Here is a 14,206-nt window from a genome sequence, read left to right on the forward strand (position 1 = left end):
ATATACCATGACGGTTAAATCCGTGACTCGGTGATATTAATTGGTTAATTACATTTTAAAGGAATTTCTATTCTTTTATTTACCATTTTAATTCATTTTTATGATAAACATATTTTGACCGTTATAAAAATCATCCTTGGTTCTTTATACCATGACGGTTTATTCCGTGACTCGATGATATTATTGGTTAATTACATTTTAACGGGTATTTTAACCCCCTTTTATTTTATTTACCATTTTTCTCATTTGTTTACATTTGTAAATATATTAGTCATAATTCATAATCATCCTTGGTTCTTTATACCGTGCAGGTTTAATCCGAGCACGATGACAAACTTGACTAATTACAAAGAAATAAACTTAACATGATTAGTTCAAATCAAACATTTTACATTTTTATTTGTAAACTATGCTTTTCAAACATGCAAATCCGACAACGAATATTACTAATATAATAGTAATTATTCCGAGTCATGCAAATCATACTTGCAAATAATTAATCACAAAAAACGGTTTTAAACAACCTTTTTAACAACCAGGAGACGCCCCTTGGTTCGCCCCATGACTCGCGCCCCAAGAGGCCCTCTGCTTTCATATTTCAAAACCTGGGCAGAGCCCATTACCTCGCCAATAGGCTCGCGCCTTAACAGGGCTGCCTGGCATTGTTCTGCCTCGTTTTTAGCACTTGTCTAGGACGATCCCGATTACGGTTAATCCGAATACATGACGGATCAGATTGACAAGCTTATGTTTTTACACTTTATCATTTGACACCCTTTTTCAATAAATGGATCGTGTTAAGCATCATAACCCGAACTTGGTAAATGGATGTTTAATTTCCGTTTTCACATGTAAATCAATCTAAATCCAACTTGACATCTCATGCTTGATATTTGGATTAACAAACCAACTTAGAAAGCTCACATGTTAGGTTAACACTTTTGGATGTGCATTCATGCATTTACACCGTTTTATCAACTTTTGCACTTAAACAACCACGATCGATCAGTAGAGGCCGCTAACACGGGCGGGATTGGGTGTCCGATTAAAGGGCTTCCCAATACGTACCCTCATCCCTTACTCAGAACCTTTGGATAGTGGATGGCCTTATCCAGGGCGTACGAGAGTCATTTTAGGCATAAAATGCTAAAAGGGGACGAGTCCTTATCTTTATTACCCATGTCAAACACCGCTTTTTGCCTTGATTGACCTAGGTATAAAGTGGATACGAACGGGTTCCAAGCATCCCACAAATGCTTGGTGGCGACTCCGAACATCTCTAATCGTTTCGAGACCTTTACCGAGACGAAACCGACCGATCTAAAACGATCCGGTCGAAAGCATTTTTACGCCGCCGAGTGTGGCTTTCAAAAGACCGCTGCATGTCCACATATTAGCTTGGCGTGCAGGTGGCCCGTGACCGCAAATCGGTAGGTGGCCCAAATCCGCAGACCGGCCTGTGACCCATGTCCACAACAGTAAATGCACAGTGGATTTTTGAAGTGGTTTAATCTTACAACCCGAGATCTATGGATTACAAAGTTATCAATCTACCTACGAAAGTAAAAACTACACTTAAAAACCGACAAGCGCCCAATCTATACTCTCAAGACCGTTTCTCTCGTTATAAAGAAATGATTCGCTACTCTCGTTACCAAGAAACTAGTAACCCACTTATTTCTTCTTGTTATCAAATAACTAAGCCCTCGTATAGCACTTTGATTTTGCTTTTTGGTTCAACTCTATCAAGTAACCTTTTCAAAATAAAAACTTGCAAACTTTGATTTTAAAAGTCTCTTTGAAAAACTCAATAAAACTTTACTCTTAAAAATTATACGCGCGGAAAAAAGTCTCTCTTGAAAATTATCTCTACAACAACTATTTATAGAGTAATGACTTGAGTTGTAATTTTAAAATATAAAATTATAAAATTACAAAATATCTTACGAAAATAAGATAAATATCAATTAAAATATTGACCAAAAAACTCGAGATAGGCGTGATATACACGGCTGCCATAAGCCGAAATATTTCGAGATTTTAATTGATATTTTCGAATTTTTTAATCAAAATCAACTGGTTATAAAAACTTATAAAATCCAAAAATATTTATTCCATATTTCATTGTATAATATCTTGTCTTGTGTGATTATATAAGAATAGAATATAATAGAATAGGTAGTAAAACTTTTAGGAAAGATTCTATTCTTATACAATGGTTAAATAATCACCAAAATATTTATACAATAATTTTCCAAAACATAATAGACCAAATTATGGTACTATATTTCGTGTATATTGGATCGAAATATTAATCCATATTTTCCATCAATATCTTATTCATATGTGATTAATTAATTAGGATAAAATAAAATATCCTTCCTCCATTTTTCTGTTTTTTCTCATTTCTCTAATATATGTGAGGAGTATTTTAATGAAATGGGAAGAAAACATAAAAATGGAGGGAGTATATCTTTGGTAAAAGATTTTATCCCATACATTAATTAATTAATCTCTAAGATATCTACGTTAACATAAGATGTGAGATACCATGTCTCATATATTCATTCCATATTCAAAAATTATATTCTCCTTAAAATAAAGAAGAATAATATTGTTTCTCAATAATATGAAATTTAAATATTACATCTTATATTATGGAAAATATCTTAAAGATAATTCACGCAATATTATGGAGGTTTTAGAAAATCAATTTTATTTATAAAAATTTTCAAAAAAATAAAACATTAGAAATATTTCGAAAATTTAAAAATAATAAAATATTTTCTTCATACCATTTCTTTTAATGTTATTACTCGACGGTATAACATTAAATCAAACTTACTTGATAGAACTGACTTATTAACAAGACCACACAAAAGCCTAAGACACTAAGCTAACTTCATTCTTCATTGCCCGAACTTTGATCTTCGCTCTTTAATCTTTAATCTTCATTATCCATAAGCTTGATCTTTATAGAGTAGCTTGTGATCTTCTTTAGCTTCTTGTCTTGTTAAAATATCATTACTTTAACTTGAATTAAATATTCATCCAATCATCACTTTGTCTTAAACTATATAAAAACTCACACATAAAAGGATTAAGGATTATGTGCACCAATATTATATGAAATTAAACTAGCACATTTACTTGACATAATCAAAACAATATATTAAAAACTACGTTCAACAAATGCCATCGTAGAGAGACCTAAATCCTATCAGAAATTTAACGGTTTTCATGTAAAAAAAACTTGTGTCTAGTTCTTTATGTCCTTTATTACATTATCCTTCGTTGTCATTACTTATACAATCAATCTTGCACGAATCCAGTATATAGTAAATTTGATAACCACCTATAACTAAGGGAATCAATATTATCCCATGTAAAAATACCGCAAAATATAGCTAATTATGTAAAATAACACATAAATTCTAATAATAACAATTGTGTAAGACTATTTTACATACGATTATTGAATCTTTTGGATAAAATCTTTGACAAATTGGTAAGACGGATATATACACACAATCATACCGTATTTCTGAAGTGGGATTACTATTGTCTTTTTTTTTTTTTGATAAAAAACAAAAGAGCAAGGCATAATTGGAGGGAATAAAACAAAAGAAAACAAGTAGAGTAGCACAAATTGGATGGTAAAAACAATAAAAAAAAAAAAAAAAAAATGATCCACTTGGTCCTCCCTCTCATTTAGCTTCATCAACAAGTGAAGCTCCAAAAAAGTCCAACTCTACTCTCCCTCCTTTCTTCCTCACATCCAGCTCATTCATCCACCATTATACACATTAATTAATTATTAATTAAACCCTAATTCATCTTCATCATCTTCTTCCCTTAATTCTCCATTCATGTAAATAAATTAGTTACAAACCCTAATTCAACCAACAACCATGTCGAAAATGAAGCATCTTCTCCGTAAACTCCACATCGGCACCGACCACCAGGCCCAACATCGTCGTACACCTAATAATCGACCCTCCAATACGTCATCTCCGCCGCCCACGGCTCCCGAAACCACGCCGTCTTCGTCCTCATCGGTTTCCTCCCCGCCCTCCGAAAATTCCGCCGATCGTGCCACGGCAGTCGCGGCGGTGGCGGAGGTGGTGGCGGAAAGTGGTGCTGTTGTTACTTCGATTAATGATGACGATAATAATAATAGTAGTAGTAATTGTGATAGTAGGGGGTTTAATTATCTTGAGGATGAGTATCAAATGCAATTAGCAATGGCGATTAGTGCGTCTACTGGTCATGTCATTCGGAATGATGATGAATCTGATTGTCAGATCAAGGCTGCTAAGCAATTGAGTCTAGCTTGTTCGCCGTCTGTGCCCGATAATGAGCGTCTCAGTGAATTTATATCGCTTAAATATTGGGTTCGTCAAATTAAATTCTTTGTCTTTATTTCTTTACTGTCCAAAAGTTTAGGTTGTCGAATCCTGTTGATTGACTGCTGATTTTACTGCTTAGATGACATGTTTTTAGTTTGTTTGGTTTCTGATGATGTGCAAATGACTTTTTTCACACCTTCTTTTTTATTTGGCTAAATATTGAAGTTGATGGTGTTCAATTAGATGTAAGGTGATTGGGGTACGTATGTATAGGCTCGTGTCTTTGAATTCTACCCCCGAACCCTCTGGTCTCATTGGAGCACTGTTTCACCGTAAATTGATTGACTGCTCCCAATGATGTCGTTAGTATTGTTGCATTGCAGTCATATCTGTGATGCCAATGGGTGGAGGTTCCCTCTTTGCGAAATGGGTCTTCCCGTGGCTCGTTATTCCTTGATTATGTATAAGTATATAATGATGGAATAGGACAGAAGGACTCGCTCAATCGGTTGGTGGCACGTCTGTTTGTTGTGAAGTAGACATCATTTGATGCATTTCTTGGTATATAATTTTGGGTCATCTGAAAACATGTGTTTTTGTGTAAGGCTGCCAATCCTCCTACCCATCAATTTGTGGCAGGCCTTAAAATTAAAAGGTCTTCCATGATAACCTATATGATCCTGTTATGCGTACTAAAGGAGAGGTTCATGTTTCTATTTTTGGTTGTATTTTTGTGTAGTTGGTGAAGCTTTGCTGGAATTTGGTGTGTTGCGTATTTTTAAATGACAAAGACGTGTGTGTGTATATTTATTTTGTGGAATTTAGTGCATGTTTGTGCAAAATTTTTGACTTGTAGGTTTGTTGTGTGCAGAATTACAATGTTGTTCAATATGATGAAAAAGTAGTGGATGGGTTTTATGATGTTTATGCTATCGCTTCAAATTCCGTTTCACAAGGGGCAATGCCATTGCTTGTTGATCTTCAAGCTATTTCTATTTTGGATGATGTTGAATACGAAGTTGTATTGGTTAACAGATCAATTGATGCTCAGTTGCAACAACTTGAAAACAAAGTATATGCTCTATCTGTGGAATGTAGAGTTCTCGGGGATGGTTTGTATTTGAACGGCCTGATTCAGAGACTAGCTTCTCTTGTTGTCGATAGAATGGGAGGTCCTGTCAGTGATGCTGGAGTGATTATGAAGAGGTGGCGGCTTAGAAGTAATCAGTTGAGGGCTTCTCTTAAAACTATCATTCTTCCTCTTGGCTGTCTTGATGTTGGGCTCTCTCGTCACCGTGCCTTGCTGTTTAAGGTATTTGCTTTTGAGGCTTTATTATAACATATTAAGCTGTACAGTTTTGAAGAGTACTATTGCAATTGTGAACATAAGAACAGAATATCGCTGTGACAAGAGTCTGTACCTGAACAAATTTTGATGCCTACACTGATCTTCAAAATCTTTGATCAATGAAAATCATAGTCCAATATGGCAATATGCGACTTATTAGTAATATTTGCTGTGTCCTGCACATCACATTTCGTGACTCAGACATGAACTATTACTTAATGACCTTTGATGAGTCGAAACTTTATGTTTGGAAACTCACATTTGTATAGTTGGATGATTAGAGGTCTTGATATGTTGGAAATTATGAATATGGCTTGCAGAGGCGTACTTTGTGAGAGTATGGTTGATCGACGGTTCCAGCAACACCATTATCTGTATCATTCTTGCTGAGTGGTGACACAGTTTTTAATATTTTAGTCTTTAAGATTCTAAAAAGGGGGACACGGCGGTGTTCTAAACCCCATTTTTATGCTTTACAACAAGCAAAGTATGTAAGTCTTTAAGATTTAAGTCTTTATCTGTATCATTCTTGCTGAGTGGTGACACAGTTTTTAATATTTAAGTCTTTAAGATTCTAAAAAGGGGGACACGGCGGTGTTCTAAACCCCATTTTTATGCTTTACAACAAGCAAAGTATGTAAGCCTTTGACCTGTTATATGGGGGCGTATAACATGCCATTTGACCAGAGCCTTTTTGGAAAGTTTTTTTTTTGCTTGTATGGCTTGCCGTGAGGCATACAATGTCATCTACGCATTTTTGAAGCTTCTTTTACTTTTCTGTCAGGTACTAGCTGACAGGATTCACCTGCCATGTATGCTAGTGAAAGGGAGTTTGTACACAGGCACTGATGAGGGAGCTGTAAACTTGATTAAATTTGAGGACGGAAGGTAATTATCTGCTGTTGCCTCCCATTATGTATCTTCATTCACTGTGCATAAAAGGAAGTGTGTTCTTCCTTTCAGTTCAAGCTTGATGCCTTGTGAAGAAGAGTGCTTCTTCCTTCTAATACACATGTTTGTTTCTCGTTTCAGTGAATATATCATTGATTTAATGGGTGCCCCTGGAACATTAATTCCTTCAGAGGTTCCGAGCAGTCTTCTTCTCGATGCTGCACTAGAAGCAAGGGGATTATCAGATAGCTGCGCGGCTGTCAACAATTTGAGTTTGGTCTTTGACAAGATGGTTGGGCTAGACGGAAGAATACCTGATATTGTTGGGGTTCCTAGTGTTTATGGGTCAGATTTTAACAATGAATCATCTTTGAAGGCACAAGCTGAGCTTGAACAAGATATTGCTGCGAGATCAGATGTAACTGACTCATGTGCACATGCTAGTGAAAAGCCTATTAGATCAGCACTAACTGTGAGTGATTGCTCACCAAGTGCTGTTGAAGAAGCGTCTTTGGCGCAGGAAAAGAAGGTTAAAGATGTTTCAAAATATGTTATTAGTGCGGCGAAAGATCCTGAATTTGCACAGAAGCTTCACGCAGTATTGCTAGAGAGTGGTGCTTCACCTCCTGCGGATTTATTTGTGGATATGAATCCTGATATTATGGGTAGGAAGACACTGCTTGATTTAGCCAAACCAGTGGGACACGAAATTCTTTTTTCTAAAGCATCCTATAACAAGGAAGATTATAAATCAAATTATGATTTATCACTCCTAAGCCAATCAGTATTTCATCCATTGAACTACTGTGATAACAAGCAAGAACAGATTCTTGAGAATTTAGCAGAACAGCAATTGCAGCTGGATTTAAGTTGTGCCTCTTCTCCTCACCCTGAACAAGAGGATTTCAGTGTTATTTCTGAAGCTAATAAAATCATGATCAATGATGCTACAGGTATTGCTTCATACCCTTTTATGTCTTCTAAATTGGATGAAGGAGCTACTTGTATGGGAATAGCTGATGAATGTTGCTGGGCCATTGTAGTTGACTCTGGGATGGATGATCATGATGGATTCGTCCTTCAGGACTCGAGAGGATTGATCTCCAACCAAACTGAAGGGGGTGAAGACTCAAGTCTAAAGCTGATGGAAAGTGGCAATGGAAAGCGAGGATCCCCTCCTTGCAATTTCAGTGGTGAGAGCCTTAGTCCCGTTTCTAGTGATAGAGCTGGCCCTATGCTTGGTGAATTTGCAGAATGGGAGATACCGTGGGAGGATCTCCAGATAGGAGAGAGAATTGGCATAGGTAATATTTCCTACATAATACGCTATTTTGGAAGTTTCTTAGGGAAAGTACCCGTGTCCGACACGACATGGATATGGGTATGGAATCCACACCCGACACTTCTCAATCTGACACTTCCCTTGGAAGAGCTAATAAAGAGGCGTAGATGATAAAAATAGAGACAAAGAGTGTTTATGTAGCATCTAGTATGATATTTAATTATTTTAAGCCCTATTTGTCGAATTAATATACATTTTACTTTCAGAAACTGTAAATATTTCAATTTTTTACAAGTGTATTTCCACTTTGAGATGTGTCCCAGCACCCGTATCCTTATTTTAGGACAAGGTCTCCATGGCTGAAAAATTTAGTCTTGATGAGTCCGACACTTGGATCCACACCCGTGTCCGACACTCATAGTCATACCCGAGTCTGAAAACATAGGTTTCATGTACCTCTAAAACAACAGCAACTACAACCACTGCCATCACCACAACAATAACAAAGCCTTGGTGCCAAAATTGTTGGTGTATGGGGGAGTATAGGAAGTAGAGTGGAGATTAGTTGTTTGTTTAGTTGATTAGTTGAAGGTTGATTAGCTGGAGTTTAGTTTAAAGGATTTAGTTTGTGTATTGATTTGTTGTGAATTTGTTGGGATACACTTGGTTACACTTGGGTTCACTTGGGTTCATTGAAATAGGAGGAGAGGTCCTCTTTTTATAGAGCTCCTCCTCCTTCTCCTACATCCTAAGAACACTCTAGAATAGGACATTCTAGAGTGGCCTAGACACGGAACTCTCTAGAGTTCCTTACCACTTATTCACATGTCTAGAAGGTTCTAGGTTGTTCTAGATAAATCTAGAACATACATGACTCTTCAAGATCCTTCTAGACTCTTCTAGACTATTCTAGTTGTTTCTACATTATTCTAGCATATTCCGGATAAATCTAGAACATTCCGGAAACTTCTAGAATATACTAAAAGTCTCATACTTCAACAAAAATGATTTGAGATTGTCTAACATGAACGTATCGTCAAATGTGAAGTAATATATGTTCGTTTAATAGGGAAGCCCTTCAGGCAATAGAGTAATATTGTTGTATTAATTTATATTCAATATGTAGACTGAAATAATATCTGCTCCTCTCTTTCTTATGTTACAGGTTCCTATGGTGAGGTTTATCGTGCTGATTGGAATGGCACGGTAAGTTATATTTAGATGCAAGACTAGGTTCTGTCTTATTGCCACATAATTTAATGTCCCTCTTTAGGACTGCATACTTGAGAATTGAGATTCTGTTTCTATATATATACTTCTCTCACTGAAGTGTTTATCTGTTGCTAATTGTAGTAGATTATGGCTTTTTTTGGAACACCACTTTGCCAATTGCACCATTTTATCATTTCTGCCAATTCATATTTTTCAACTGGACAGCCTCAATGGGGTCCAACTGCTGTCAAAATATGCTAAATAACCTTGATGGGAGAACTTGTGGGTTGTGATTGAGGGAATTGCATCTATCAATTTCAAAAGTTTCTTTTTGTTTGTCGTGGTATTATTATTTGTTCTACAAAAGAATTTACGGTTTATATGTTGGATGATTATGATGTTGGAGAAGATCTATTCTTTCACATGTCCGCCCAAAATGTTTCGGGTATTGTTCAATATTGTTATATACTTATGAGCATTGATTTTCAGACTCAAAAATTTAAAAAACATTGACTGAAATCCCCAAAGCTAATTCCTATTATGTCCCATGTAGGGAAACCCCGATAGCGTGTTTTGCATTTAGCTGTGTACATTTACGGTGGTAACTTAATCTTTACCTTTAGGCTGTGTCAACACATGTAATCAAACCACTGAAAGCAATCTGTTGCTAATCATCGTTGTTGGTTTGATGTCCTTCCTTTGCAATTTACTAAGCATATGGCCTTTGCAGGAGGTTGCTGTGAAGAAATTCTTAGTCCAAGACTTGACTAGTGATGTACTTTTTCAGATTAAATGTGAAGTAAGCTCTGATTTACTGCTTATTCTGTTGGTTATTCTAGTCATATAAATATCTGCTTAGTTTCTCGGATGGCTACCTTCGCAGGCCGAAATGATGATAAGGTTAAGGCACCCAAATGTTGTTCTCTTCATGGGTGCGGTTACACGTCCTCCAAATCTCTCCATACTCACCGAGTTTCTTCCTAGGTTAGTTTTATTCTCCCCTCATTTACAACGAATGCATACTCTATTTCTTATCTCGTTGCAATTATTGCCCATTTTGTATGGATACAATACCATGACTTAACTTAGCTTGCAACAAGACATTCCGTAATTTAGACGTATATTTTCTTTAAATATTTATAGCATTCGCACTATGTATTTTTATTAATTTAGTTATTTGCACAATGTGGATCTTTTATAAAGTACATTATGTCTTAGAGGTAATTTTTGCATTTGCCTAAGCCTTCCAAGATCAGATGGTGCTTAATAGCCAGGCGCTATTAATAAATATAGCTTTCTCGTGGATAGGTTAGCTACATGCAATATAACATTTTGATGTTTGTCTTATACTAAATGTTTTCGGTTGTTTTGCAGGGGGAGTTTGTACAGATTATTGCACAGGTCTGGGGCACAGATTGTTGAAAAAAAGCGAATGAAAATGGCTCTTGATGTGGTATGAATTTCACCTTTTTTTTTCGTAGTTTTTTCCCCATTTTCTGGCCCAAACATTTTAAATCGAATGCATCTTGATTGTCTGTAGGCCAGGGGAATGAATTATTTGCACACAAGTCATCCTACAATTGTCCATCGAGATTTGAAGTCTCCCAATCTCCTAGTTGATAAAAATTGGGTTGTGAAGGTGTGATCTTGCTGTACCTTGATTGTCAGTTTAGTACGCTATGATTTTGTGTATGCTTTTAAAGCCATAAAGTTTCAACATAGGAAAACATGTGCTGGATTGTACAATTTTAAACTGTATCATTTGAGTTAGTTAAAGAAATGCTAGATCCCATTGTCACAGTTAGAGTTGTCTGCAGGTGTGTGATTTTGGTCTATCTCGCTTGAAGCACCACACGTTTTTGTCTTCAAATTCTACTGCAGGAACGGTAATGCTTCTACATTTTAACTTCTTGAATTTTCACTTCCATCGGTTACTTTGATTTTGGCATTAGCTGCTGACGCTTGTTCAGTCTTCAACAACCACCGCTACATCAACAACAAAGACTCCACCTCAGCCTTAATTAAATCTGTTTTCTGAAGATTTTGGTTTTTGGCTTTTTGAAAGTGGTGGTCATGAAATTATGATGCCCAACACATAGGGAGGGAGATAATGCTGTAGAAATGCATTAGATTAGGACAGTTTGACGACAAGTACATACAATAATTTAATAAGGGATATTCAACTTATGTTTTAACTTTCCTCGAATATCTATCTTTGGTATGGAGGGGCCAGGTGTATACCCTTCCCCGCCTTCCAAATAGGAAGTTTTTTTTGGATGTCCAGAAATGAAAATTGCATATTTTTTTTTCTTTTTTTTAAGGGTAATGTTAAATACAGCCCCTTTTTAAAATATTGCGAATAGCAAGTCTTTGGCTTCATTGGAAATGGGAAGTTGTCATTGAACTGTTGTAAACTCATACTACTCCTCCATTCCAATCAATTCGATACATTTGATTTAAATATAACTCACATGTATTCCACATGTGTGTAGAAGTGATTGGGATGGAGGGAGTATTTATTTGGGATTTGTTCTAAGTCAAACCAAAATCATAAAATGGAAAACATTGCATGATTGACCAAAATAGGTTTTATTGATTGTCAACAATTGGGGCTCTGCCTTGGTGCTTGGAAGTATGCAATAATAGATATTATCTCAGGAGTAGTAGTGTCAATGCATCAGATGCCTTTGTTTGAGTTCTTTGAACTCAAGGATTTATTGCGTTTCTGAAAATAAATATTTACCTTATAGCTAGAAGAATCCTAAAGACTTGCTTTTATTGCAAAGTTCGATGATGATTCTGGTTTATATTGGTGATTGGCATAGAACAGTGGATACTAATGCTCTTCGACTTTTTCGTGATCTCCCTTTACCAACCTATGCAGCCAAGAATATGAATTTTGTCATAATAACGCATGTGACCATTTACTTTCATAAACCTACGCACACGGTGAACTTATGAACGGTGGAATTTAGAAATAATTGTTGAAATTCGGGTAGGTTATCTTCCTAAGAAGCTTGATAGTTTGGTTAGAGGGGTTTGTGTTTGGGATCGCTTTTCGCCAGCAGTGACGGCATGCGACTGATGTTTGACTGTGTGCAGCCTGAATGGATGGCCCCCGAAGTCCTAAGGAACGAGCCAGCTAATGAAAAGTAAGTAAAGACTTGCCACTGCTTGATTTGTGACAACTACATATGTTATTGCTGAAATCATTCCTAATGATTTGTACTGTTCAGATGTGATGTGTACAGTTTTGGTGTAATATTATGGGAATTGACTACATTATGTGTACCATGGACGGGATTGAACCCCATGCAAGTAGTTGGAGCTGTTGGCTTCCAAAACCGACGCCTTGAAATTCCTGGAAATGTTGATCCAATAGTTGCTCAGATTATCCGAGATTGTTGGGAGAAGTAAGTATTCAAGGAATTTAACCTGTACCTTAACTCAGTGAGTTTGTATGTGAAACCAACCCCTGTCCTTCTATATTCATTTAATTATTATAAATTCTCATACTAGACAGTCTCATGATAATACTAAAATATATCATGTGACGGGCCTATAATCCTATATGATAATTATTAAATGGATATTGATTTGGAATTAGTAAGGTTAATGGGTATGATGTTATAGATTGGTCTAACATTACTTGAACACAAGACGTTTCTCAAGAGGTTTAGTTGTAGAACAATATGGGTCACTCCTTTTTTGTGTTGGGTAGTGCCCGCCATATGGGTGTTACCTCTTGCATCTGACGTCTTTCCTTCCACTTTTTCAAACTCATTTACAGTGATCCTCGTTCAAGGCCGTCTTTCTCTCAACTCATCTCCCGCCTAAGAGGTCTGCAACGCCTAATTGTTCGGGAAGACGAAAATTAAACAAGTGTGAGATATCGATTGTGTTGATAGTTAGGATTGATTGCTCTGCTCAAAGAGCCAGAGTGAAGAAATGTGGCTGCATATTTTTTTGTTGATGATGCAATGTAACATACAGAATGCTGGATTAGTAGGTGTTGGGTTCATTCGAAGCGGGGACGCAACACTAACTACCAGTGCAGTTGTTCGGACTTGAAGATCCATGCTCGTGTAGGATTGCAAGTGTTCATATCATTATATTTTGCAAAAAAAGAGTTCTTAACATGAAAAAAATTGTGTATATACGTTTTCAGTGGAAAAAGAGAGGGGAAAACAAATAAAGTGAATAAAACCACAGTTTTGTGTCTTGTAATTTTTTGTTATTGCAAAGTAGATGTCTGGATCTTATTTCTGTACTATTGTTATTGCTAAACAGGAGGGGGAAAATCAGGAAGGGAAAGGTAAGAGTTTGTCTCCCTCAACAAGTCTTGTGCAACATGTGTTGTATTATTGTGGAACTAAGCCAAAAACAGGTACTTTTAAATTTTAAAACGATTATCTCAGTACCGTTTAACTATTTCATTTTCTCGCTAGTATCCCTTTAACTAGCCATAACTATTGGTTATGACATTAAGAAAGGGTAATTTTTTGATTTTTAAATTGATCATTTTTTTTCGAGATCTTTGATTAGGAAAAAAAATCATTGTTTAAAAAACTCGTAGTTGGGAGTTAGGTCAGTTTTTTGACGTAATAAGCATTTGCATAGTTTTCAGTTATTTCTATATGAAATATGGCTCAAAAGAATCTGATTTTAAGAGAGTAGTCTAATTGGGATGCTTTGTCTACTTTGCAAGATTGCTTTCTATTATGCAACTATGTGTTTGAAGACTAGACAAGTTCTAGGGTAACTATATTTTTAAGCTAGACTAGAGGTACGAGTCCCTCTCCCTCCTACAATTGAAGGTAATTTGCATTTACGTTTTAGGAGCGAGGTGAGATATCAGCCAACTCATAGTAGTAGTATTTCATAACGTGCATGTATTTTTCATTAATTCCCAGACTTCTCACCTTCCTCAGCTTCATTGTCCTCTTTCCCCAACCAATTTCAGCTTTAGCTCCTGGCCATTGATTGTAGGTTATACACCGTCTTCTAGCTGTTGTTGTTAGCACCCGATTGAAACACAGATAGGCCGCCATAAATGCGATCTAAGCTGTAGGTACACTAATATTACAACTAGTCTTGCTATAGACGGATATATCCGTCTATAGT

General features: G+C 36.3%; 1 protein-coding gene across 2 annotated transcripts; it reads left to right on the forward strand.

Moving 5' to 3' along the window:
* The first annotated feature begins 3,644 nt into the window (after positions 1-3,644).
* Positions 3,645-13,309, forward strand: LOC141612109 (putative serine/threonine-protein kinase SIS8). Of its 2 annotated transcripts, XM_074430822.1 has the most exons (14): positions 3,645-4,394; positions 5,221-5,661; positions 6,482-6,585; positions 6,730-7,541; positions 7,632-7,892; positions 9,036-9,076; positions 9,813-9,881; positions 9,966-10,066; positions 10,457-10,535; positions 10,623-10,721; positions 10,900-10,968; positions 12,185-12,234; positions 12,319-12,495; positions 12,873-13,309. In XM_074430822.1, the coding sequence occupies exons 1-14, from the start codon at positions 3,912-3,914 to the stop codon at positions 12,958-12,960; spliced, it is 2,874 nt and encodes a 957-aa protein (XP_074286923.1). In that variant the 5' UTR covers positions 3,645-3,911; the 3' UTR covers positions 12,961-13,309. The 2 variants fall into 2 exon arrangements, with proteins under 2 accessions (XP_074286923.1, XP_074286924.1); XM_074430823.1 differs by lacking the exons at positions 12,185-12,234; positions 12,319-12,495; positions 12,873-13,309 and adding an exon at positions 11,967-12,111 and having other exon boundaries at positions 3,647-4,394.
* The last annotated feature ends 897 nt before the right edge of the window (positions 13,310-14,206 follow it).

Source organism: Silene latifolia, chromosome 11, assembly GCF_048544455.1.
Source record: "Silene latifolia isolate original U9 population chromosome 11, ASM4854445v1, whole genome shotgun sequence".
Classification (NCBI taxonomy): Eukaryota; Viridiplantae; Streptophyta; class Magnoliopsida; order Caryophyllales; family Caryophyllaceae; genus Silene; species Silene latifolia.